The sequence below is a fragment of the Columba livia genome, chromosome 6, assembly GCF_036013475.1.
Source record: "Columba livia isolate bColLiv1 breed racing homer chromosome 6, bColLiv1.pat.W.v2, whole genome shotgun sequence".
Taxonomy (NCBI): domain Eukaryota; kingdom Metazoa; phylum Chordata; class Aves; order Columbiformes; family Columbidae; genus Columba; species Columba livia.
In genome coordinates this window covers 31,761,359-31,788,878 of record NC_088607.1, presented here as the reverse complement: position 1 = coordinate 31,788,878, position 27,520 = coordinate 31,761,359, and the positions used below count along the sequence as shown (strand labels likewise).

Below are 27,520 nucleotides of genomic sequence, written 5' to 3'. Positions count from 1 at the left end.
GCCGGCCCCGCCCCCTGCTCGCCTGGCGGCGGCGGCGGGAGCGGCGGCGATGGCGGACAGCGCCAGCGAGAGCGACACGGACGGCGCCGGCGGCAGCGGCGGGGGCGGCGGCCCGGCGGGGCCGATGACGGCGGGCGGCCCGGCGGCGGGGCCCGGCTCGGGGGGGCCGGGCGGCGGCGGCGGCGGCTCGGGAGGCAAGGCGGGCGGGATCGTGATCTCGCCGTTCCGGCTGGAGGAGCTGACGAACCGCCTGGCCTCGCTGCAGCAGGAGAACAAGGTGCTGAAGATCGAGCTGGAGACCTACAAGCTCAAGTGCAAGGCGCTGCAGGAGGAGAACCGCGACCTGCGCAAGGCCAGCGTCACCATCGTGAGTGCGGGCGGCGCCGCGCCGGGCCCGGCGGCGGGCGGGCGGGCGGGCGGGCGGGAGGGGAGGCGGGCGGTGCGCGGGGTGCCCCGCCGCGGGGGTGTCCGCGCAGGGCGGGCCCGGCCGCCGCCGCCCTCCCCTCAGCCCGGCCGCGGCCTTCCCGCCGCGCCGCCGCCGGGCGCCCCCACCTCCGCTTCCCCCGGAGGCGGCGGTGGTTAAGGCCGCTTTACCTCAAGCGGGCCCGGCTGTCACCGCGGCCCGTCCGGGGAGAGCGGCGCGGGGGGGCAGGTGGGGTCACCCGGCGCCCTTCGCGCCGGCCTTGGGCCCTCAGCGGGGTCCAGGCTCCCTGCGGGAGAACCGGCGGGGAGCCGAGGTGGTTGCCCCCCCCGGCCGGACCCGCGTGGCCGGCCCGGCTCTCCGCGGGGAGGCGGTGCCGCCGCCCCTGCCCTGCGCCCGGCGGTCCCGGCGGGGAGGGCTCGGGAAGGGGCGGCTCGGCAGGGCTGGGGCTCGGGGCGGTGAGGGCCCTGCAGGGGAAGGGCCAGGCTGGATGTTCCCTGAAGTTTTTCAAAGTAGAGATTTTTCTTTCTTGGAGTAATCTGCGGAGATTATGGATTATCTCTGCAGCCGTCACCTCCTCAGACACCGTGCAGAAGCAGCGAGTTGCATGATAGCGTCTCAGTCGTGAAGAAGTGTTTGATTTATTTGCGCTTTTTGTTAGCTGTGGTATTTCAAGAGGTTATTTAGAAACCCATTTTAAATAAACCTCTTGGAAACAATGCAAGTAACACACTACGCCATCCCAGGAAGAGCTCAGTTACTGGTTTGTGAGCACTGCAAGGATAACTTGGAACTGAACATTGTTTTATGTGATGCTGTTAGGCATCAGTCCTCTGTAAAGCATCTATGAGAATACAATAGTATGACATAGTTTTCTTCTCTGTGAGTTGGGAGTTTAGGAATTTAGATTAGAGGGGGTTTTGCTAATTTGGTGGTCAGAGTGATCATTTAGGTGTTGTAATGATCATGGCCTACACGGAAACAAAGTAGGTAACGTGTTAAACACCGATTTAAGGTAACCCTGATACTTGTATACGCTGGTGTATACATTATTGCCGGTGCAGATGGATTTGTCTTGAGAGAGACCGATTTCACCTGTATGTGCTCATTCTCTTCTCATCTGATTTTTCTGTAGAGGTTACTTTATTACGAGCCTAATGGCCACTTTATTGATGATCAGTTTTTTCATTGTCGATATATCTAGCAAAGAAATAGAGCCCGTCTAGGCAAACCTCTGCTCTGTTCCCAGTAGTAAGCGTTCAGGGTCTAGCAGGATGTGGGCCGGAAGAGTGCATGAAATACAATACAGAAGTAATTTATTCAAGGATGACAAATATAGCGCTGGTCGGGGAAGCATGTGCTTTGTTAATACTTTATGAGAAGAGAATGTGTCTTAATTAGGTAGCAGCGGAGTGCCTTCTGATGTTGAAAGGGGCTAAGACATCTTGTCAGTCAGACATTTTCTCTTTGCCTGTTAGAATGGCAAAGCATCTTTCTGAACCCCTGGTAGGTGTATTGTTTGTAAACAACTTGAAAAAAATGTTTGTGCGCATTAAAGTTCTTTAGGCACTGTCTCTAGAGGCTGATTATCTTATATTTTCATCGGATTTTAATTTACAAAACGGAAGTATTTTTCTTAAATCTAAAAGTCTGTATGTTTTTGACATCTTGGATAAAGAGAGAAAAGGTGTTAGACTTTTATAGCAACCTGTACGCTGTCTGGAAAACCGGCATCTTTAGCAGACACTCTGTCTTTTGGTATGCTAAACTGTGTGCACAACTGAGTAAACCACTTCTAATTCAGTAAGCGGTGAAATAATGAATGTAAAACACAGCTTTTTTCAGGTCACTGAGACTTTGTGCTGTGGTTTACATAGTCTGTAATGTAAACACATTTGCAGTCAAAATACTTTGTTGTGTTGTTCTAGTATACAACTGACTGGAGATTAATGTTATTGGAATGTTGAAATGTGTGCCATTTGCATGTAAATGTAATTAAATAGAAAGTTTTCTGAATTTCTCCATTGTGATTCTAAACCTTTGTCACTTTACTCCTCCACCAGCCCGCTTAAGCTCCTGGCGGTGTTGCTGTGCTGGCAGACGGGCGCTGCGTACCCGTTTCCTGTTGTAGACATTCTAATGTCACGAATCGGCTTTGATTTTTATCAGGTGTTGAACTGTGAAGCGCAAATGAAACCAACAGGGAGCCAAAATAGCAGGTGAAATGACTAAACCTGTGTGCTGGAGGTGAAGGTGACTCCTCGAATGGCATGGCGCTTCACCTGCGAGCTTTCCAGAGTCCCGTTGTTTGAGCTCCATTGTGTTAGTGCCGTGGGTACTCTTGATTTTCTCTGGCTCCCACCATTATCTTTAATGGCTTTGAATATTTTCTCTTTAAGGTTTACCAGGTAGAAAGCAGTCTTCTTCCTCCTTCCTCTTGTGTCTATGCTGGTGTAAGAGTTAATATGACATCTTTGTTTCTTGGCTTAGTATTATTGGTGTCAGCGTGGATGTGTACAGTTTCGGAATTATTTAAACAGCTTGCTGTGTAGGATCCTATTAGTTCTATTTTGTAGTTAACCCTTGTATCATAGGGTTGAAAACAAGCATATCTAAGTACAGGAGGCATACATTAAAGTAGTTGCACTTGGAAAACTGACCAAGAAAAGGTGTTGACTTGGCAGCCTTATATGCTCACTACCTTCTTATGACTTCGCATCTAAAACTTGTAAAAGTAGATAACTGCTTTAATACTGAAATTGGTAAAACTAGCTTGTCCTAAGTAAATGTCCAAAAAGGTGTGTGAACTCTACTCCTTCCAGTAGCCTGAAATGCAAATGAAATTATGCTCTTGGTTGTGTGAAAATAAGTAAATATACATTATAACTTTCAGCTGCTATTATTGGTAACAAACTGTGAGGGAGGGAGCAAAGCAGACTGAAAGCTCGGTAAATTTGAAGTGTTATCTAGCAGTGCAAGATCATTACATTACAAGTGCAGAGTTTTGGATCAAGCATTAAGAAGAAATAACTAAGATCACTTGATGCATTTGCAGAGTTCATTTATCTGTCTTTAGCAATCTTTAATTGCATGATCTCATGGTATGTTTCTGCAAGGTCCTTTTTAGGAAATTGAATGGATGGTGCCTAGTTCCAGAAAAATCACACACCTGAAGATCTGAGATGATGTGTGTTTGAGATGTGGAATAAAGAGTTTGGTTTATAGTGCTGCATTACCAAAAGTGGATTTCCTGTGTGAACTTCCATGATTTTTTTGGTGAAAAAGGTCTACCAAGGAGATGTCACATCTAATGGACTAAGTCTGGGACAGCACAACTTGTCTCGTTAAATAAGAGTACCTTAAAAACTGGCTGGTGGTGGTGGGGTGGCTGCTTTGAATTGGTGCATGTGACAAAAGCTGAAATACCTCAGCTGGGTGTAGTTATGTCTTGCTCAGGAAGCTTCTTTTGAAGTTGGTAGGACTTGGATTTCTAGCTTCATTTTTCTGCTTTTCAGTGTTTGATGTAATAAAGTCATTATATTTCAGTGAAAGCCACGTAACCTTTAACTGATACTGAAGCATTTTGATTTTCTTTATTATTGTTTTGAAACTGACATGCCTCATACAAACAGTGCCTTTAATAACAAAAAGAGTTTTAGGTCACAATTGCTGCAGGTATATACATGCTTACTCTTGGGTGTTAGATTCAGTAATTTAACTTGTGTAAATTGGCCTACTATAGTCAGGCATCTTCTATAGTTTTAGAAAATTAAAGTGAACTAAGCCTTATTCTGTGATTTATTTTTTTAACTGAGATAAAGATAGTGTATTTGAAAAGCTGTAATTTAAAAAATGTCCCTGCTCCAGAGTGCTTGGAGTAGCAGTTTTAATATTTTGTAACATAGATTTTACAGTAACAGCTTCTCAGGTGGGTTTTTTTCCCCTGCTGTTTGCTTTGTAGGGAAGGGAATTATCCTAGAAATAGCTCTTTGTGGTGCTTTGTGAATCCCTAACAGGACCATCAATTCAGATGAGACAGTCTCATCCAAGCCGCTAATGGCATAAGTAACACTTGGATGCTGGTTTTTGTGGGCTGGCCGTGAGGTATCACTGTCTGGTAGCGACTGCTACTGCACTTGCTGGCCAGGGGTGTCAGGTTGGGGACTACTGGTTGCTGCTGGTGGCAACATTTTACTGCCAGACCTCTGCCACCACCCGTGTGTCTGTAGCCAAACCTGCACCTCTGCACTTTGGCCCTAAGCTTGACTTCCATTCCTAGAGCACTGGCAGAAGGCAAGTTGCATCTCCTGGCTTCTCAGTCTCCTCACTTGTTTGTGCACAGCAATGCTAATGGCTTCCCCCCAGTTGGGAGAAACAATGGAAGAAAAAGCCTTACTCAGATCCTATTTCCTTGCCCCTACTCACAAATCCTGAAAAAAATTTGTGGCTTCCGATAACAGCCGGCTCCTGAAAACAAACAGACTTTCTGGGACTTGCAGATTGGAAGAATCCTTTGTGGTATCCTAGACTTGTTACAGCTTTCTCAATAAATGACCAGGTTTAGATGCTGGAAATAAATAAGATTTTAGCATTTTGTTCTCAAGGAAGGGTGCGGTGGCATTTGTATGTGTGTGCACATGAGATCTGCTGTTGTGGGTTTTCGTGGAAAGTGTCAGCCTGGATAGATAGTTTGAGGAAGTGACTGGGTGTGCTATATGGTCAAAAATCCCCTTCAAAAATGCTTTTCAACAGCTTTTTTTTTTTTTCTTTTATGGAGTTTCCACCAGAATTTCAAAGCAGGACACCTGTTTCAGTACAGAATATGTCTATTAATAGTAGAAGAAAGGGTAGGATAAGCTAACTGAATTGAAATATGAACCTTTAAAAGGTGCTCACTTACGGGCATGGGGATGAATAAAAGAAATCAATTAGTAGCAGCTGGAAGTAAAATAAAAAAACAGACCAAGAGAGGAAAGAGATTAATATTTTAAAAGAGGTATCTGTAAGTCTGTTATTTACACTTTATTTTGAAGTAGGTCTTGCTTGTGTGAAAGAGGCTGACTTGCCGTTTTGTGATGTCTTCTGTAGGTGTAAGAAACCTGCTTGTGACTTCTGTATCCAGTTGCATCATTTGTAGCTCTAGTGCTTAGCCAGACTAAGCTGAAAGTGTAACTTGGAAATAACTTATTTTAGAACTGCTCTGCTTACCTCCTTTTCAGAATAAAGACAATTTAATTGTTCAGAATAGCAAATTCATGCACAATGAAACTCCATCCAAAATTTTTCAGGAAGAGCAGGCACATAGGAAATGAGTGTCTTGTATTTTGGTGTTACATTTGCCTCAGATCCTCAAGAAGCTTCCGCAAAATGTCTGTAAAGGAAAAAGGAAGCTTAGTAATGTTAACTGTTTTGACCCTTAGGTTAAAGTGGTAAAGGCAATGCTACTTGCTGTGTGACTGTTGAACTAATTGTAGAAAGGTATATTATTGTCTGTTTCCATTTGTTAGTTATGCGCAACCAGTAGCATATTGAAAAACATTGTTGATGTGGTGGTAACAGCATGTTACATTTGTCAGTGTTGTAGGCCTTCTTTAGTGCTGGTTAAAGAAAAAAAAAAAACAACAACAATAACACCACAAAAAAACCAGAACATAACAAAACAAACCCACAGAAAAAGTGGTAATGTTTTTGAACTTGATACCAATAGTTAATAAACAGGAACACTTGTACTTTCAGGGAGTCTGAGGCTCAAGAGAGTTGCTAAGTCACTTACTTTGATTTGTGTCACATCTTCATGTTTTTCTGAGTTGTTCCAGCACTGAATCTTGTAACCTACCTTGAAATGTGTCTTTGGGAAGTGTATCCAGTTTTAATTTGAAGACTAACAGAGGTGATGAACCATTGTGCTTGGAAAAGCTCTGCTGTCCCATCTCTGGTTCTTCCCATCAGCTTTATCAAGGCTGACCTGCTGGTTCTTGCTGTGCCTTTTGACTACGTTAGTGAGTCTGCTGGATGCTCTGCTTTCTCGTTATGAACATACAGGCTGCAACGGGCATCTTCCAGTTTACTTTGACAAACTGAACTAAGCTCTCAGGCTTCGAGAAACTGGAAATCTAATATGCTGGATGAAAAAAGCTGCGGGTGTATGATGCACTGATCTGGCCTAAACACCCTTCTCTCCTTCAAATTTGCACTAAAGTTCCTGATAGCTTACATTAGAACTTACAGGCTTTGTTTATTTGTTTAGTTTCCATCCAGTATTGTCAGTTGTCTCCTGTGAGCTTAAGGTGGTGTGCTCTGGCTAATTTGGCAGAAATGCAGGAGCATGCCTGTGCCTCTTCCAGGTCTGATACATACTGCAGGGTTGTCCTTTAGCACTTGAGTCGATGCTAATAATTGTGGAGTCGTAGTTACAGGAAGGATATTTTCCCTTTTTCTGGGTTTTTTGGGGCTTGATATCAGTTTCATCAAAGCTGTGTACAGAAGAGGTGAGCTGTCTCTGCTGGGCCTTGGGTAGCAGCCCGTGTTGCAGCATCATGGGTGAAACTCATACAGAGGTGTTGTTCCTTCTCTCTCTGCCCATTCTCTTGAGATAATCCCTTGGTTTGTGGGGTCGGTCTTTTTTTTCAGAAGTGCAGCTTTGGTAGAATGAATTTGTTTCAAATGAAACAAAAGGTGAAGTTGTCTGTTATTATTTTTTACAGTCCTGCTAATCTCAGTCTCCCATAGTTTATCAGAAATGACTTACTGAGGAATACTCTGCAGTGACTATTTTGCTTAATACATTTGGTGTGAAATTTCTAATGAGATTTTCCACTGATTAATATTTTTGAGGTCAGTAAACCACTTTGGAAATCCTGCTGTATACTTTGATTACTTTATAACTATTTTTAAATAATGTGTGGCATGTCTTACTAAACCAAAAAGTCATGAGTGCCATATAAACATCCTACACCTTTGCGGTTATCTTTCTTACAAATAGTTCTTGGCTGAAAGATGAGTCTATGCTTATCTGCCACAACTTGTTCTCTATAAAACCATGCTGAATGACCCTTTTTATGTTTCTGTCCTTTATACAGTAAATTAATTTGTTTTCAGTATTGCCACTGGGTTGATACTAAACTGTGATAACCATCTATGTCTTGCTTGCCGTTGAATATTAAACAACAGCTCTAATATTTTTATCTGTTATTTTATTGATGTTCCCGTGTTTAATAATGGTGGAATGTGTTCTGTCAGTAGAAGTACTGCTATATTCTCTGAATTACTTTGGGGATGGAAATGAAATAAGAACTGAGATTTTAGAGTTCATTTGAAAATTTTTAATAACGCAAAGTTCTTGGTGTTTCTGTGGGCTTGCTATTCTGCATAGAAAGTAATTTTGCTTGTCTTTCAAGTGAACTTTCTTATTGAATCTTGAATTATATGTCAGAATGGGTTCGTAGTCAGCTTTTATTTTAAGAAAGCTGTTTAATGTTGCGTTTAAACATTTACTGAGACTAATGACCATTCTTTCTTAGTCTATCTTCAGAAACAAGAGAGTGCTTTCCTCCAAAGCATTGAAGATTGTCAGCAGTAGACATCTGATGTATTTAAGCACAGTCTGGTAAAAGTAGTGAGAGAAACAGTTGCTTTGCTGCTCTTTTTTGGGCTGGGTGGTGGGAGGAGGTTGCTGAATTTAGCAGTGGAGCAAGAGGTGAATCCTTTCTGTCTTACTCTTGAGGAGAATAGGGACAAACTGTACAAATTGAATTATGCACATGATTTGGGATCTAAGCAGAATGAATGACAAGGAGACAAAGACATGGTCTAGAAGAGAGGCAAAAAATACAATATAAAGCAAGTTCCTATGGATTTGTAAAAGAAAACATTCCTGTGCTGTCTTGCTTCCAGCACAGCGGCCTGGGGATGTCCAGAAGGGAACATCTCAAGTTCCACTTCATCAGTGAAGTCCCTCTGTCTAACTGAAGAGGTGTCGTAGTTTTAATTATGTGGACCGTTTTTGTCCCATTTCAATGTATGGGATAAGAGAATGACGTAAAAATGAAGGCAAGACTTTTGAGGTCAGCTGTTCCCAGTAAAACACAAGTGTCTAAGTAGGAAACTCCAAAGCACAAATTACCGATGTGAATGTTTCACTTCTCTCTCTGAGTGGTGCAAGGGCTCCTTGATAAAAGTTTGAGCAAAATATTTACAGAAACACTGAAGCAATTTTTAATCCTGATACTTGAGTTTGTAATTTTTTTCAAATATTCAGTTAAAATATAGACATTGTAGGCTAATTGTTGCCCATGGGGACAGTTTAGCACCTGAGAGTAGTCCTCTATCCTTGCATGCCTTCCATTACAGCAGTTTTGTTCCTGGAAAAGACGGTATTCCCTCAGCATATCAACTGATACTCTGGACAAACTCTTAGGATAAGGCTTCTTCTTCCCTTTTCAACTCCAAATTTGACTTTGAAATTTCATCTTCTGTGCATTAATATTACATGCAATCTGTTTTTCAGTTTGGGGTAGGCTTAGTGAGGTAGATGGGTATCTCTTCAGCTCTGCTGTGGATCGAAACAGCCTAGCAGTGTTTCAGCTATCTGTAAGGTTTCCTCAGGTATTTTAATTCTTTAAACTGCCTAAAAATGTGATGTTTCTGCTCATTACTGTAAAACTAAGGTCTTTCTAGTTCCTTTATTGTTGTTGATGCTAACCATATTTAAACCTCCTATCACATATATAAAAAATATATAAAAAATTCCCACAATTATACACTTTAGTCCTGAATAAAAGTATGTTTATTAACAAGTCAGACATGATAAAGCCCAACGATGTTTAACGGGCCGTAGTATGAATCTTCTTGCTGTGCCTTGCAGTTTAATTTCTACAGGCAACAGAGGATGTTGGAAGGTTTTTGGGGCTTTTAGGTAGTGGTGGGATATTGCTTTGTTTCTCTTCACTTTCAGATAGACTGAAAAAGCAGTTACTGTGGATTTTGCAAAATGTATGAGTTTTTAATCACCCTTTTTCCAAGAGCTTTAAACAGGATGTGTTTTTCGAATCTGTTAAAATAAAGAGTAGAAATTTTGTCCTGGCTAGTGCTGCCAGGAATTGATTCATTAGGCAAAAGCCCTATTTTCACAAGCCCCAAAATCCTGGTTGAATCAAGAGGAAGAACATCTCCAGAGTCCTTTTCCAAGAGTAAATTGTACCTGAGATGCAGATCTGCAAAAAACTCCCTCTGCAAACTGAGACACGTAACTGGAAGTTCTTGCTCTGTGAGTGGAGAGGTGGGCAGGAATTTTCTAAAGATTTCTCTGTATTAGACTTACTTCTCCGGATCTGTATAGGGTGAATATTCACGGATGATTGTATTGCCCCATATCCTGCAAACCTCTGTTTGTAGAGATCAGAGACAGAGGATACAGAGCGAAGGATGTGTTTTATCATATTCCTTATCGTATTTTCATACACTACATTTATAGACTTGCTTCTTGTTTTGAAAGCCTAAAAAGAGATTGCTTTTCAGAATGCTATGGTATGTACTGTAAGATGTCCAAACGGTAGAGAAGGAAAAAAACAAATTATTATTCCACTCACTGACTCCTAAGAAGGATAAGTAGAAACTTCAGTTTGCTGTGATGGAGTTAGAGCTAATGTGTCTTAATAGTGGGATGGACAGTGTGGTGTTTACTTCATGGATACATTGGTTTGGAGCAAGGTATGATTATAATCAATAACAAGCTTTGTCTCCAGAACTCTTGGATCACTGAGAAAGTGTTTCTCTAGAAAGACAATGTGTGTAAGAGGAAATTAGGGGAGATTTTAAAAGGAGCACTCTTAAGAGTTTAGTTATGTTGAGTGACTAGGGGTGGGGAAAAAACATTGCCATCCCTGAAGATTGTCTAAGTTGTATTTAAACTAGTCATTTAAAACAAACAAGCAAAAAAAAAACCCCAACAACAAAAACAAAAAAATTAAAGAAAGTGAATCAAGAAATTACATAGTGAGTATTTTACGCTCATAGTTTGGAAACCCCAGAACTGGATTTTGATATAGTACTCCTCCTCCCCCTTGTTTTAATAAATTTGGAGGCGGGCAGATTTTATTGACGTAGGTATCGCATGGGTTATACACACCTGAAAGAAGGATCTCCAAGTGCTGAAGGCCACTTGGATCTAGACGAGAAGGACGATGAGTAAGCAGGCTGTTTGAGCTTAGGACCCAGTCTAGAAGTGAGGAAACTTTTGGGCTTCTTCCTGGGAATGGAGAGAGTTGCTGACATGTGAGCAGGATGCCATGCAGCAGTGATCTACACCTTCTGCCTGAAGAGATGGGTATAACAGAATTATACTTTGACTCTTATTATACACTCTGAAGAAAATTAGAGTTCCTTATTTGCATACTTGCAATGATTTACCTGAGCTACATAAAGTGAATAAGGATTTTCATTAAGATTATTGGGGGAAAGGGGGAGAGGAGTGACTATTAAATCTCTGCTCCCTGCTTTTGTTTGTGCGCCTTTGTCTTTAAATAGAGAAACAGTTGTGGCAGCAAAACTACTTTTAACAATAGTTTGCTGTGGTTGTGTTTTGAGCAGAAGCTTGTTATTTTAAAACACAGCTCAATGCCTGTTAACATCAACATGCATACCTCTGAATAGAAGCTGTATAGTAAATTAGCCACCTAATAGTCCATTTTTCTGCTGAATCTTTTGCTTTTCCTGCTCTGAAGCTTTGGGAGTGTGCAATATTGAGTTTGCTAACTGGTCAGTGCAGCAAAGTGGGCTGGTTAATGTGTGGGTACATTGAAGATAAATGGTGATTTATCAGGGAGTGGAAAACAGGCAAAAACAGTATTTAAAGTATGTTAGCTTATGAAGCATTTATGCATAAGATGTCATTGATATTACAGAATAATTTGGGCTGATTTGTTGCAGTACTACATTTCTTTTAGGTTCTAGTACTGAGTGCAACACAACCAGATTATGTTAAACCTGAGTATTTTAGATGCAAGTCAAATAAAGCCATAGCATCTCACAAGGATGGTAATTCTAATCATCATGTAGGGCATGTAGAATAAGTTTTAAAAAAACCCCAACAACAAACCAGTATATGGTATAGGCTACAATAGTAGCTATAAGCAATTTGGTATCTTTTTTTTTTTTTTTCTTTAATATCCAGAAACCTGTGGGTTCAAAAATTCAGGCAAACTAAACATAAAACTACAAATCTATTTATGTGTATGTGTGCATCCTTATGACATTTTTCAGCAGCTTTCATATTGAGGCTGAACAAAAGCAAAACCTGTTCCACGTACTTCTGTATTCTATTTGTTTTACACTTATTGATTAACTAGCAAACTGTTTACGGTACAAAACATTCATCAGTAAAACAGCAGTGTCACTGGCAATCAAAGAGTAAAGCAAAAACTTCTTTCAAGTAATCATCAGTGAAGGATTAATACAGAGAGGTATTTCAAACTGTGGTTCAGTGTTTGATAGGACAGTGTAGTTTTATTTTCTGTATTGTATGTCTTTGTAGATGTAAATATTCAGTTGTGTATAGGCAAACAAAAATGGGGCAGACTCTAGCAAAGCACAGGGACATTCTGCTGGAGCCGCGTGTCCTGACCTTTGTGCTGGGCATGGTCACTCACCCCTGCTGGGCTGAGAGTGGAGCTGTGTCTTGTGGCCCCGTTCCCGCTGCCTTCCTGGCTGTGTCATTAAGAGCCTTCTGAGGAACACATAACTAATATTTTGAAGAAATGTTTTGCATGTATACAGAGGATTTAGGGGACCTGGGCTTGTTGCTTGTATGTGCTATACTCATTTTATGCATGCATCAGAAATCCATCGCTACTCAAAATGCAAGAAGTGCGGGAAGTGTGTACTTTGTGTTCATGTGCAGTGGTGAGCTGGAGAAATGGGCTCATGAAATAGAGGCGTTTGGAAAGGTCTGTGGGCTAGATTTAATTTTCCTGCTAGGTCATTCCTGCCTTGGCCTATAACTTCTGTTGGCTCAGGTTACAGCTCTTGTGGACTGGAAGCAGAAACTCCAGCCCTGATAACCCTCTGGGAGCTTGTTCTACATGATGATGTTTAAGTGACTGAAGAATAAGTGCTATAAAGCATGTGTCTAATGAATAGTCAGATTTTTAAGATTTCAACGTCGAGCACTCAAAATAGGAAATGTTTAATATTTGCCTGCGCAACCTTGCTAACTTTCCTTTGTGGTGCTTTATTGCCATACAGTCTTTAATTACATTAGGACCTGCATAACAGTATGTGGTCATGGTTAAACTGCTAAGTAAAAGTTATTTGAGGTTTGATACATTTTTCTAGACCCTGTCTTGACGTTTTCTTTGTCACAGAAAATGTGGCTTTTTCATGTGCTGCATTTGTATTAACTATTTGATGCCAGCACTTTGATACAATTAAAAACTCTTGAAGAGGGTAGGCTCAAATTTTTAATCTGTTTTGAAGAAAGGCATTTAAATTGTGTTTTAATTATTTAAATAAATTCAGGAATTGATTGTATTAATGACAAATTTCATACAGCTTGTTATACCTTGTTTGGAATGAACCAAATGCATTAATTTTATAAATATTTATGTTTACAATGAGCCTGTTTTTGTAACTTGCTTATTTCACTTTCACCACTTGTATGTTTCAGTTGTGCGAGAGTCTTGCAGGTCAACATCAAAATGCAGAGAGAAGCTGTTTTAAGTGTTCACAAAACTGAAGTGGAACGGAATTGCATGCTATCAAACAGTTTTCTTTTTTGCTGGTGCTAAGAGACTGTTTTGCGTGTATGAATAGTACAGAACTTTTGTGTTTAGGAAGCTGGTCAATTCTGAGGGCTCTTTTAAAGTGCTGTTTGTTGTGTGGTTTTCCAGGCCGCAAGATGTCTCGAAGGTAACTGAATTTTTGAGAGAAGGACTCACAAGGCTGCATGAGTGATGTTGAGCTGAAAACATTTGATCATGGTTAAAACTGACTTGGAAGAAAAACGTATGTTGTACGTCATTAGACTCAGCTCCTTTCTCTCGTCAGTCTGTGGCCATTGCAGGTTCATATGGCAACATGCTGGATCGCCGGGTGGGCATCGAGTGAAACTTGCTGTGACTGGAGTCAGCAGGAGTGTTGTGACAGAAGCGTTTTGACATGTCCAGCCAAAACCTAATTGACCTTTTAAAAAAGGGGAGGGTTGGGGGATGAAGGGGGAAGAGAATTTCCAACTACAAATGGAGGTTAAAAGAGACTGTATTTTAACACTTTAATTGCTTATCATACAGATGCTCCTGTATTATTGTATCTTTTTGTTTCCTCTTACAACAGAAGTCGCCTACTGAATAGTTGAAATGGAGTAGGAATTGCCTTTTGAGACAGTTCTGCATGTGGCTTTAATGTTACATGATACGTAACATTTAGAGTAGTTGAAGTTATCAGGCTGAGGTTCAATACTGATTTTTTTTTTTGCCTCCATTACTGTGTTTTGGAAATAGCATCTGGTAAACCTGTAATTGTTAAAAACAAGCAAACAAACACAACAACCAACCAACCAACAACAACAACAAACGGGGGAAAAAAACACAACAAAAAACAAAACCACAAAACCCTTTCCTCCTCATCTACTATGTTTCTGTTGTTTAAAAAAGAAAAAAGCCCAACAGCTTGGGGTTCTGAAGGAAACGTACCAAGGTATTACTGCTTGCTTGTTTGTTTTCAAAAGTATGGGTCTTCTAGGAGATGCTGTATACCCAAGGACGCAAAGATAAAAATGCGCAATTCTGCTATTTGTATAGCTCTGTTACTCCTGAAAATGCATCTTAAAGAGGGGGAAAAAAAGAAAAAATGTGAAAGAAAAAAGTACTTTTCTGTCAGAACTGAGGAAGTGACCCTGGGGTTTACCATAGATTAAACAGGAAAACACACTACAAATTGAACCCAGAACCTGAATTCTAGCTCACCGCTTTAACCACAAGAACATTCACTCTCTTTTTCTCTGCAGACAGGCCACTCAGCTGAATAAAGTACCTTGAGGGGAAAGCTACACTCATGTCATACTGGAACTTAGGTGGAACTTCTTGTCGTTCAGCCCGGACAGACAGATGTGTGCTGCTGGGCTGTCGCGATAGCTGGCAGCAGTGTGAGCCCTTGGTCTCTGAGTTACTCTTGACTCCTGTCCTTGTGGTGATTCATGTTCCTCCCGGTCTCAAGCGCACGTTGCCTGCAATGTGCTCGTTTCAGGTGTGGCTGGAGAATTTGGAGGAAAAAAGTAGCTCCAGCCTGGAGAGAGCTGCACTGCGAAAGTTCTTCCTGTAAAGGAACAGTATCAGCTCACTGGAATATTTGTTGCATTTGTGGACCAGTAGTTTTCCGTATCGCTTTAAACTGGTGCCGGAAAGTATGACCAGAACAGTAAATTAAATAAGTACTGCTAGAGGAGGAGTGTGTGCTTCAGGAAAAATGGGAAATCTAGGTTTTATTTTGTAGCAAGAACTGCATATTCTAAAATCATTGTAACTTTCTGCACTTCTTGCCCTTTTTATCTCATCATGTTTTTTAGTGGGACTTTTGGAAAGGCTGCTTTTCTGAAGTGATAGCTTTAGTTCAGTGTAACATGCAGCAACTGAGATCATCTCTTCCTGAAGCTGCCCCAACATTTCAGTCTATATTCAGTAGCAAAGATTGAGTTTCTTGTGTACAGCAACCAGTTTAAACTGCTCTTCAGCTCCATCTGCAGGCCTGTATTCTCCATAGGGTCCTGTCAACAGAAATTGCACCATAAAAGATGGGTGAATAGTAAATAGGTCTGTAGTGGCTCTTACCTTTAAAGATGAGGGATCCTCAAGGGTGGATTGGATCAAAGCATCACTTGGTAGGCTGTTTCCAACAAGAACCCCTGAAATCAAGTGTCACCTCTGCTCTGGGTGCTGCTAGAGACGGGTGATGCTCTGTCAGCGTGCGAGCCAGGCGTGCCTGGTGTCTGCCTTTCCAGGTGGCTGCGTGTAGGTGACTGGGGCAGTTGGTGAAACACGTGTTACTGAAGTCGTGTCCAAAGTGAGAGCTGAAGCTAAAATGCAAGAACTTGTTCGTGTCAGATCACTGTTGGTGTTGTACTGATACCAACTAAGGGGTAGGTATTAATTGCGATTGTTGAACCTGCTTAATTACTGTGCAGTATCAGGAGGTTTGTGAATCTTTTGGAAGAACTACCTGGGGAGAAAAGGGTGTATAGAGAGCTGTGATTTTTTAAATTATTATTATTTTATTAATTATTAGTGCCGCTCGGGCAGTGTGGTTGGGGTATGGGCCAGTGATACAGGAAGATGACATCCCACCGCAAGCAGAAGTTGCTGCATGTACGAGAAGCAGGAGGGCAGAAGGAAATCTGGCAGCATGAAGTTGGGCTGCTAAAGGTGTATTTACAGGAAGAAGTGGTGAGAGCAGAAAAAAGAAAATTAACACTAAACTTTTCACAGTTTATGCTAGTATATGCAGCTTGTGGAAAAATAACTTTGAATGAGATTAATTACCTAATATGTTACTCATTTACTTTAGAAAGTTTAGGAGAAATATGATTCTTAATTATTTTACAGTTAACTCATTGAATTGTAAGAACACAAGGACAGGTTTTTACAATGCTTCACTCATCAGCTCTACTAGTGATCAGGATTTCACGTGCGACTGCAATAGAAATAATAGGATTTTTTTTTTCATCCTAGAAAATCCAAGAGGTTTTGTGTGTTTTATGTGCATGAGGTGATTTTTTCACCCTCTTCATTCTTGATTTCTTGCAAAGTAACATGATAGTCTTTGCCATTTATGGTCTTGACCACAATAATTGCAGATTTTCCTTAGTGGATGCATCTGTAAAATGCTCTGAGTTAGCTACATGTGGAGGCTGGAGACACAAGAGACAGATGGACGTGACTGTGGTTATACAGAAAATCTGTGGTGGAAGCAGATTGCTTGTTTCAGGTTTCCAGAGACTGACCGATCAGGTGTTATCATTTTATCTCACTCAGCGCCTTAGCAATTTGTTTTGTAGTATGGTGCACAGAACAGAATGAATTGCTGTTAGTGTTTTTGGATCTTGAATGTGATATGGATAACAGAGGAAAAGCAAGAATTCTGTACCCTCATAGAAGACCTGCTGTCTCTGATTTCCATGCTCTGTTTCTCTGTTGTTGCTGATCGTATCAGAGCCTCTTTTCAAAAGCAGATACTTAGTAAAAAGGCAGATTGTCCATATAGATACACAATGCATACACATCCAGAAGAATATTGCAGTGACAGAGTCTGTGCGGGAAATAGTATCAAAAACTGATTTTTAGTGAATGTTTTACAACATCCGTTTGGTTATGGGCTAAATGAGTAACAGAAATCAAGATTTTAGGCAATACTAACGTAAACATGAATGATTATATTACTGAAAATAATTGAACTGTCTCCAAGTAATGAGTAACAAGATGAAGGGAAAGTTTCAGAATGAAATTATGTGGATTTAGAAGAAATGTTGCAGAGCAACTTAAACAGGTCTAAATTGTGGCCGTTCATTCTTAGTTTCCATGTGCCAGCGTTTTGCCTGTGTGGTGCACTTGTCTAGGAAGCTGATCCAGGAAAGAAAGATAGGAGAAGGAAGGGAAAGGGTTAGTTTTTGGGTGTCTCCTGCCTGTGCTGGCTGCAGGAGAACCCGCGCAAGCACGAAGGAGAGGCATTGCTCTTTGGCCAGGAGCGGGCTGGGATCTTGGCAGCCTGTGTTCACCTTGGCCTAAGCACCCATCATTAACGTAATGCCAGAATCTGGCTACCAAGTGTTGTGCAGACTCAGTGCTGTAATAATGTGATTTTAAAGGTTTTGGTTGGTGCAAAGCATGAGCAGAACAAATCTGTGCAAGTTAGAGGTGGACAGAAATCAAAGTAGAAACATTCTGATTCTTTTCTAGTTGCTTTCTAATTTAAGTTTAGGTAATTTTACTGTATTTTATTGCATCGTGGTTTAACCTCAGCTGGCAACTAGGACCATGCAGCCACTTGCACATCCCTATGTGGGATGGGAGAGAGAATCACTAAGGGAAAAATAACTTGTGGGTTGAGGTTGGAACAGTTTAGTGGATCAGCAAAGGAAAATAATAATAGAAAATGCAAAACAAGTGATGCACAATGCAGTTGTTTACCACCTGCAGCACCGATAGCCCATTCATTCCCAAGCAGCAGTATTTGCTCCCTGGCCAACTCTGGTTTATACACTGAGCATAACATCATATGGTAAGGAATAACCTTTTGGCCAGCTTGGGTCAGCTCTTCTGGCTTTGCTCCCTCCTAGCTTCTTGTCCACCTGGTAGTGCATGAGAAGCCAAAAAAAGTCCTTGACTACCCCACAACAACCAAAACATCAGTGTATTATCAGCATTCTTCTCATAGTAAATTGAAAACACAGTTACTAGAAAGAAAATTAACTCTATCCCAGCTGAAACCAGGACATACTGTCTGAATCAGTAGAAATCCTGTGTAGTGAAGGCAATGGATGAGTTGATTTTGGAAGAGCATGCATGAATTTTAACAATTTGAGGACAAAGAACCCTTGCAATTTGACTTGTTTACTCTGTTCCAAAATGTCTCTGAAGACGCAAATTCGTTAGTAGCTCTAACTAAAGCCACAATTAGAAAGCGATAGATGATGTTATTGAGATCCGCTAGATTCCTTGAATTTTAATCCTCTGAGATGTGAGCTGACAATTTGCCATTTCTCCACAGCTCTGGGACAACTCTACATTGTCTTGATGTGACAAGTCATAATACCAATGCTGAGCCTGCTGGAATAGCAGTTTGGTGCACAAACATTAGAGAGGAGGTGCTGTGCAGGACCTATGTTCCTAAGCTAATAAACTGTGCCAGACCTTTCTTCTTCTTTTATTTCCATTTTTTGTTTATTTGTTTTTGTTTGGGTTTTTGTTGTTGTTGTTGTTGTGGGGTTTTTTGTCACGTTGGGTTTGTGCTAGCTGTGCTGGGGACAGATAGAGAACAGGAAAGGGCCAAGAAAAGAATGCAATAAAGATGGAAGCAAGTGGGTCTAAAGATGTGAAGAAAAGGACTTGAAGGAAGGAGTATTCAACTGAGAAGTTTCCAAAGCACTGCTTTGGATTTTATGATACTGGTGGTATCATGAGGAAAATTTACAATTGTCCTACTGTTCCACCAAATTTAAAGGCATTTAATTTCTTTAAGTAACTTCTCTTGTAGACATGTTTAATTGTTTCTTGGGCTACTAGGGGACATATCATTCCAGTTAAAAGATCACTGACGTAATTAAATCTTTCGAGCATTTTTAAGTGTACGGTATGTATAAAGAGATGGTTATTTTGGCACATTTTGGGCAGAAGATTATGTAAGCTAAGCTTTCAGTAAAAATCTAGTTATGCTTCTGTTGCAGCTCTTCAACTTTTCTCTCTTAAATTTTACTGAAACAAGACCTACTGAATCTTTACATATTGTAGGCTATAAGCTGGTGTAATTTTATTAGAATTGGGGCAAATCACAAATCTGCAGTTGAAGTGATGGGGATTTTATTGCAGGGGATGAAAACACTCCTCAACACTCCATGGTCTCATTTGTTAAAGCTGGTGGCTTGGGAATTCTGTATTTCTGCCATTCTGTTGTTCTGGACTTTGTTTGGACTGCGAGATTAATAGCTGGCTCTATCAGTTTGTAGCTGTGATCCTTCATTTGCCCATATGAAATAGCCTTTTTGGCCTTTCAGGGCAGACTTGCAAAAGATAACTTCTGTGTTCCATTTTTCAAGTTCCTAGTCTGTACATTAAAACAAACAAACATCTGAACTGCAGGGAATGACAGGCTGGGTTGCTGGGGAGCAGTGCCTGGGTGCTAGAGGGAATTGTCTTCTCCAGCGATTCTTCACGGGGAAGATTTCCAGAGTAGCTCTCTCCTCTTGAGAAATTTGGGAATCCTCAGGGTAAAGCTACCGTGTGGCATTTTTTAAAGTTGATGTTGAATGTAGTGAAGTAATATAAGTAGTTCTCCTGCGCTGGTGGCTGGGTAGAAATCCTCGTGAGATGAACCGTGCTGCCTGTGGCTCAGAAGCAAAGCATATCTGGGTGAAAGAATAAACGCACTATTTGACTCCTAGAAAGCAGGGCTGGAACCTGAGGGGTCTGGAAAGAAGGCACAGTGCTGAATGCAGCAGTCTCAGAGCTCTGCTTCAGCTTGCAATGGAGAACATTGAAAGGAAAGTTTGGTTTTAGGAACAGAGTAGGTAAAAATAGGTATCTGGGAATCAGTAGTGCTTTTATAAAGTTTAAAATTTTGGGGAGTTTGTGCATCCAATCCTTAACGTTCTGTGATTCTGTGATGTGGTTGGGCAATGGCCACTTTAAAGCACTGGTGTAGTTCCCTAAGTTGAGAGATTGGGAACAAAAAAGGAAGAAAGGTGCTATAATGTTAGAAAAGGGGACGCTAACAGCACTTAGATCAAACCTACTGTTCTGGGGGAGGATGGGCAAGATTAAACAAAACAACAGGTGGGGGGCATTTAAAGGGGAATGGAATAATTGCAGCTTTTAATGTGGAAACTTGCTCCCTTTTTTCTTAAAACTGTCTTTACTTCACAGCAAGCAAGGGCAGAGCAGGAAGAGGAATTCATCAGTAATACTCTATTTAAGAAGATCCAAGCTCTGCAGAAAGAAAAAGAAACGCTTGCAGTAAACTATGAAAAGGAAGAGGAATTTCTCACTAATGAGCTCTCAAGAAAGCTGATGCAGGTAATTGCCTTTACTGGTGTTTCTCCCAGGAGCCTTGCAACAAACTGGTGGCTGAACTTTTTTGTTCATGTGAGTGAAGTAAGAGGGATGTGGTCAGGTTGTAGCTTCTGTAAAGCTAACACTTCATAGAAGCAAAGTACAAGAAGTGTGGTGGGTAAGCTCTTAACATTTTTTTTCTTAGTTTTTCAAGTATTTACTACTCTGTGGCTGTGTCAAAATTACTGCCATATTATTCAGTTGAAAGCCACCTGGCAGAGGGACTTTTTTCCTAGGGCCTTTGTGTTTTTTTTGCTTTGTCAGACCTTTGTTTGTCACAATAGCAGGGGCTTATGCATCGCATTCAGAGTGGCATCTGGAATGAGCTCCCAGAGAGTTAAAACGTTTTAAATGCGAAAGCTTGTCTGCCAGAGCACGAGCTGCAGCGTTCCTCGCTAACAGCCTAACAAGAATTTCCCAGCTCAGCATGATGTACATTACTATTATAAAACACTGAGTTACATCAGGTTTTCAGTATTGTAAGAAATTAATTTTGAAACCTTTTACTATATGCCAGACTGATTCTAAACATACACGGTAGCACACAAAAGGAGGTGTTTTCACTTGAATAATACTGTCTTCCTGTTGCCAGGCTTTCTGGTGCCATACCTGTTTATAACTGTGTGACATTAACTTTTACTGCCTCTACAAGCCAAATAAATGTGTGCTTTTACAAGTTAATTTTCCTTTGTTTAGCATAATTTTTAATTGTCTAGGCTGAATACTGCAGAGATAAAGGAGCATATGCATCTGAACAGAGGTTTTGGAGTAAACAAAAGCTTTTTATCTCACGCGTTCCTGATGTACATAAGGTTTTTAAGTTCTTACAATCCTTATATACATTCACTGTATTTTCCCTTGTACTTACTCTACGTTTTTGTCTATTTGGCTAAGTCTTTAGAAAGTCTGGAACCATAATTTTTTAGAGTCCTCAATCTTTAGTCATTCTAGAATGGTAGTAATATTTTGCAGAATATCATTAGGAGCGTTTTGACGCAGGATCTGTTCTTGTGGACATGGATGTGTAAAGTTATTGACTTGAGTATTGAAGGAGTAAATATTGAAAATTTACCTTCTGTGAAGCAAGGCTGCTCAAAATAGTAATTTTTAATATTGTTTGACTTTAAAGTCAATTATTCTTTAAATTGTGCAACAGTACTTTTCAGCATCAAATACAGGTTTTATTCAATACCCTTATATTTTTGAAAGTGCAGATTGGTCCAAGTATTTGCCCTTGAAAGTCAAATATTATGACATACCAAGATAACAGCATAATATGTAGTCAGGCAGATTAAGTAATTGGGAAGCTATACTGAACTGTTTCTCCTGCAAGTCTGATTCCTGACAATTCTTTTAAAAATTATCAGTCTGTAAACATAAGCTATTGCCCTTCCTGCTTCCCAAAATATGACGGGTCAGCTCAAGATGTAAATGTGATTGTGCAGAATAAACGGAGTCAGCTCATCTATCAATTATTTGATGAACATCTGGACATAAAGAGGAGGCAAACTGCTGATACAAATTTGTTAATAAATAAGGCTTTCAGGATGCAGCAAAGGAGGAATTGGACAAATTTGAGGGCTGGAGTACTATACTAAAAATAGAGTGCTCAGTACAAGGTACAAGGGCACAGTCTGGGGAAAAATAAGGGTTGATTTTTTAAGAGGTGACTTCATCCATTAGCTCTGTTATTTTATTAAAAGACTTTCTGCTGTCCCAAAATAAGCCAGTACAGTAGGGAAGGTAAATGTGGTCCTACCATTGTACCAGGAAACTTATTTCTGTAGAAAGAGAATGATATTACTGTAGTTGTGTAGGACTTATCCGAACTAATGCATGCACTCTTTCTGCTCCTAAGCTTTCTATTTGATAGCCCTGTTCTCACTTTAAAGTATTAGCTGTTTGTCCTGCACCAAACCCATCTCTGATGTTACGTGGCTGAAAATGCCCCCAGTATTTCCCCTACAGTTTTCATGTGCAATTCATGGTCTATAAGACATTGTCATCAAGGTGACACAATCTAACACACTTTTTCCTTCTCTTTAGCTGGCAGCTGTAGGTGCATCTGTAAACAGTTGTTAATAAAATTGCATATAATTAAAACCAGTTTGAACATACTCTCTCTGCTGAGCAAAATGAACACTATCCACCAATGTTTTACCATTAGATGTTTTCTCATTGTTAGCAATTCTGGTTTTCAGTGTTAGGTTTTCAGCATTAACTGGTTTCTGTTTGGTTTGGTTTCATTTTGTGATCAAAGCCGATAAAAGTGAGAAATTATTTTGTGCGATTATGAGTGACAGATGCCATTAATATGTATTTTGTGGTGTGTTATTAGTATTTTTCTCCCACTTTTAATAAGCCAGAAGGGTGAAGGAGATTAGCACAATAAAGTAGATTCATCAGAATGTCTGAAAGGGTTTTCATGTTACAAAAGTGTTTGTGGGTTTCTTTCTATTCACAGTCACTTTGCTTTCTAGCGTACTTATGTTAGAATCGGAACAGAATATATTCTGGTAGTAGATCTCTCCTGCCTCCATATGAGGTGGGATCTGCCCCAGCCACGTGCTTTCTGTAGCAGCATCTGCCTTTAAGCTGAGCAGGAGATTCTGGCCATGTGCCTTTTCACACAGTTTAATTTGCTGACTAAATATAAGCTGATTACAGCAACTGGCTTTGGTCTGAATTTTTTAGTTAGGTGAAAAAAAAGTATTTGGCTTCTTTTAATGGAGCAAAATGAAGACTGATGGAAGCACAGCAAGTACCTAGAGCTGGGTGGTGGTCTGCACACTCTGCTCCTTGGGCTCTTTGGCTTCAGTCTCAAACTGTAGCTACTGCGTAGGAATGGGGAAGGAAAGGAGAGGGGCTTATGGAGTTGTAAGACTAAATAATGTCCTTTTCATATTAAACCTGTTTTTTTCCAGCTAAGCTTAACTCCAGTACTTCAAATTTTTGATTATCGAACAACACAAACAATGTTTTGATTTAACAGTGCGAATATACATTTTTCTTCTAAAGAAAACGTCACTTTGCAGCCCTGCATGTTCTCACACAAGAAATGAAATGGCTTGATTTCCAACTAGACACAATTTCTTAACCATTTGATGTAGAGCTGCCATGATAGTCTCAGTGCTTATCATGTTGGAGTCCAAGTGGCTTCCTCCAGTGCATGGGAATTGCCATGAATGTCAGGGGCTTTGGAAAATATGCTGTAACTTAATAAGTGAAAGGAATAAATCTCATTTATTTTTGACTACTATTCTGGTGTTTATTTTAACTTGTGAAAAATAAATATTGAAATTGTTAAGCCCTGAAAACTCAGTTAAACTGCAAAACTTATGTATATTGCCAAGTAGTTAAGTTAGTGTCTGCGTAGTGCTCTCTCCACACAAGCCTTTCTGCTCTGAACTCTCTGCCAGGCTGCACTTCACAGACCGTTTTGTCTCTAAATAATATCAAAAGGAACTGAATTAATGAACTAGCAATTCTAGCTGGTTTAAAATCAAAGTCTTTGTGGAGATCCAGCAACCTTGACTTGTGTCCATGATTGTGAGGTGTGTCCCCTTTTCCTCAGACATTTAAACACAATGGTCTTAGGTATTGTTATGTGATAGCCAGGAGAACTGACCTTGAAAATCAGCAGGTGGAAAAAAGTGCCTGCAATTTTCAGTGGGTGGCCAGAGCACGGTGTAATTAGACCATTGTCTTCTGGTGACATTTGCTTTTCCCTAAGTCAAATTCATGTGTTTGTACCACGGTGCCAGTTTTATCCACAGGAAGACTTGGATTCCTGTCTCAGAGGGATTCCATTGTGATTTTGACTTTAATGTTAAAAGTGACGCTAGTCCAAGCCATAGTGTATGTTAGAAAGGGGCGGGGGGGGGGTGTGGTGGTGTTTCCATCTCCTTGAGAGCTTTGGGCTCTCATTGGAAATATTAATTGACAAAAAATTCCCTTGAGTGTTGAGAAAATTTAGAACATTGATTTGAAATAACCAGTGTTTTTATGGCAACAAAATCTTTTGACTCTTGACAGCATAGGAATAGAAATTAGCTTTATTATTTTTTACTTACTATCTTGTTACATAGCAATTTCGCTGGTATGATTTCAGTCCTAATTTTAAGGTTTCAGCTGCCTGGGAAAAGAAAATGTTAAGACCTGCGGTTTATACTTTGGGTGCTCTTGAGATGATGCATTTAGATTAAAATTAATGCTTTTGTGAACATTATTCTAGATTTTTTACTTTTGAAATGTCTATAATTTTTATATACTGTATGTAATGTATGTATTTTGACTAGACTTTATTAAATATTTGGAAATGTAGTTTACTTCCATCTGTTTTGTAAATGAAACAGTTTAAAATGTTGCTTTTTAAAGCATCGTTGCATGGGTTGTGCATTTTGAAGTCTTTTGAGAAGAAACATCAGTAGATAATTTAACGTGCAGTGAGAATAAACGTGTAAATGAATGTGTAAAAGTTGCATAATGTTTCACACTTTTATTTGTGTGTTTAAAATGCTTCCATGTCTCCTAAATTTTTAGCTGCAGCATGAGAAAGCTGAACTGGAGCAGCATTTAGAGCAGGAACAGGAATTTCAAGTGAACAAACTGATGAAGAAGATTAAAAAACTGGAAAATGATACGATTTCGAAGCAGCTCACCCTGGAGCAGGTAACTCCATACTTTTTGAATTATATGACTGTAAAACTAGGGATTCTGAAAAACAAACAACCAAACAAACACCACCAAAACCAACCAACCAACCAAAAAACGAAAACAAAACTTGGTTTGTATTAGATTTGATTTAATTTCTAAAGTATGTCAGAAACTGGGCAATACCAAAAAGATAGAAAAGTCAGTGTGGTTTTCAAAGCAATAAATCATTGACATAATTTATTGTATCAAACTTGGATATTTTTTATGGCAATTATAACTTTTGGTAGCCTTACTACAGGCCTTCAGGTCTGCTGGACAGCTGTGAGTTTTGCGAACACAACTTTGTTTGTAAGTAATGCTTGTTGTCGCCGTTTATCAGCTTCTACTCCCACACTGCTAGTGAGGGAGACTGTTACTTCTGATAGCAGTTTAGCACAACCGTAAATCATATGTATGTGGTCTAGTTGTGCTGTAGGTCACCTTTTTGTGGCAGCTTGGATTGCACAGGGCTCAATGTCAGATGTCAGTTGTGTGCATACTTCAAAAGATTTGAGATTCCGCTATGTCCAACTCCTTTTCTCCCTAGACAGCTGTGGAGATTGCAGAGATAAAATACCACTTGTTTTGGCCATGTTTCCACTGCAAGTTTAGACATTGGGACTGCTCTTATGTCTAATTTTAGGCATGTGCATCAAGGCATCTTGGAGGCGTTAGTAGGAGTAGTTTTGACTTAAAAGGAAAACCGGTGAAACATGTAGTCTTGTTCAAGTCCAATAATTTGTCTTTTGTACATATAATAAGCTATTTCTGTGATTTTTTTTTTTATTTTTTTTTTTTTCCTCTCCCTGTTCTCATCAAATGTGGAACTTTTTTGTTGCTGTTAATCTGAGTTTCTACCATTTTTTTATAACTCACTGATTTCTGTTGTCATTGTGGATAAATTAATTAATGGCTATCTTAATGGTGAAATGAATTTTCTTGAATCTTACGCTAGCATTCTATAAGGAGAGGTCTATGGAATAAATTGAAAAATGGAAAGGTAGGAAGATGTAGTTGCCAGCAAACCCATGACCAGCATGAAAATTACCATGAGATTGAAATAACTCTCTTAGCCACAAGGTGGTGGTGGCGGCTGCTTAATCAAAATGCAGAGTGAGCTACCCGTTAAGCTGGTTAAGTCTTTGAAATGTTAGCGTGAACCACAGCTGAAATCTTAATGGTATTTATTTTTGTATCATTGTTCTGAACAGACAGACATGTGAAATTGTAACATTTGAAACTTGTTGCTGCCTTTGAATATCAGTGTTGGATTGTTCAAAAAGCTCGGATGCTCGAAGGTCTTTCAGATATCTGGCCTTGAGAAGTTACTTTGTTTAGGAAGATGTTAAATTTGGCTGTAACTCTTACTTCACAGTTCCACGCACATTGATGTGTAATGCAAAATACCTGTGTTTTCTCTTACAGTAAGATATAGTAAAGTTGAGTTACTTTGAACTTCAGCATGCTTTCTTCTCTTAGACAAATTTTTAAAAAAACATGTTGTACTAATGACCTAGCTGAAGCAATAGCCTTCGGGGCATGTGCTGTACCGAGCAAGAAGCAACCAAATGCTGTGAGCAGAGCAGTGTTGCCTTTATCATGCTCTTAGGGAGTTACAGAAGAGAGATTGCCACAACGCTTCAGCACAACCTTCTGGAGGCCTCATAAACAGGGCTTGGAAGGGTAATTCAGCAATGCTTTGAACATCATCGAGGGCTACATTACTAGATCTGTCGCTGTGGTCACTGAGCAGGTAGTTCCAACATATGTTCACTACACTATTACTTTGAAAATATGGAACATGAATTATGTGTGCTTTGTGTTCTTCCTCCTCTACTCTCTATTCTGAGCTGTGTGTAGCCAGTTTGTAGTGGTGATAGTTGTGTGGAATGTTAATCCTAAACAAAAAGTTAAGTTGGATTTTAGGGTTCAAATGTTACCTGACTTAATTTTCTTAAGTCAACTTGAAGTGGCAGAACATTCTTCTCTGAAGGCTAATGATTAAGAAATTTGAAATATGACTATTCATTAACTGAATGCCTCAGTTAAAATGAGCAATAGTGTTCTGTGTTACAGTTCAGTGGTTTGATGGGAAATAAATAGCTGTCAGTTTTGTTCTACAGAGGCCAAGTTTGTGTAGTCTTGCTGTTCCCCTTTATTTGCTTTTCTGTTTCATATACTACAGTGAGAAACTTGAATTGATGCAGTTAAGAGATGAGAAATAAGGACTAAACTGCCAATAATCATCTCTTATGTCTGCTTCTTTGAAAGGAGAAGAACAATAAATGTATAAAATCTTCTGGAAAGATATTTTTTGGAGAGCAGCAAAGAATTAAAGCTACAAAGGGGCGCAGATGAGAAGCAGAGAAGTGAAATTTGGGATAGTGGGCTTAGGCAGAGATCATATTCAACTTTCATGGATTTGGAAGAGTTCTTTTTCAGGAGGGAACAGTTGTGCTTGCTAGTAAATTAGCAAGACGACTGAAGAAGCGATAATCCAGGAATACGCAGACAATGGATATTTTGGCTGCCTTTGAAGTAAAATGAGTGTATGCTTCAGAGATGAGAAGAAATGTTATTGGATGGCGAGGAAACT

At 40.1% G+C, this 27,520-nt stretch overlaps 1 protein-coding gene across 2 annotated transcripts in view; it reads left to right on the top strand.

Moving 5' to 3' along the window:
- CCDC6 (coiled-coil domain containing 6) overlaps positions 1-27,520 on the top strand; it is a 46,547-nt gene continuing 19,027 nt past the window's right edge. Inside the window, exons 1-3 of one of the 2 annotated variants that reach the window (XM_065067880.1) lie at positions 1-367; positions 20,044-20,193; positions 24,772-24,900. In XM_065067880.1, coding sequence (XP_064923952.1) covers positions 50-367; positions 20,044-20,193; positions 24,772-24,900 — 597 coding nt within the window. In that variant the 5' untranslated portion in view covers positions 1-49. The remainder of the gene's footprint in view (positions 368-20,043; positions 20,194-24,771; positions 24,901-27,520) is intronic. The other variant, XM_065067881.1, reaches the window with a different exon arrangement.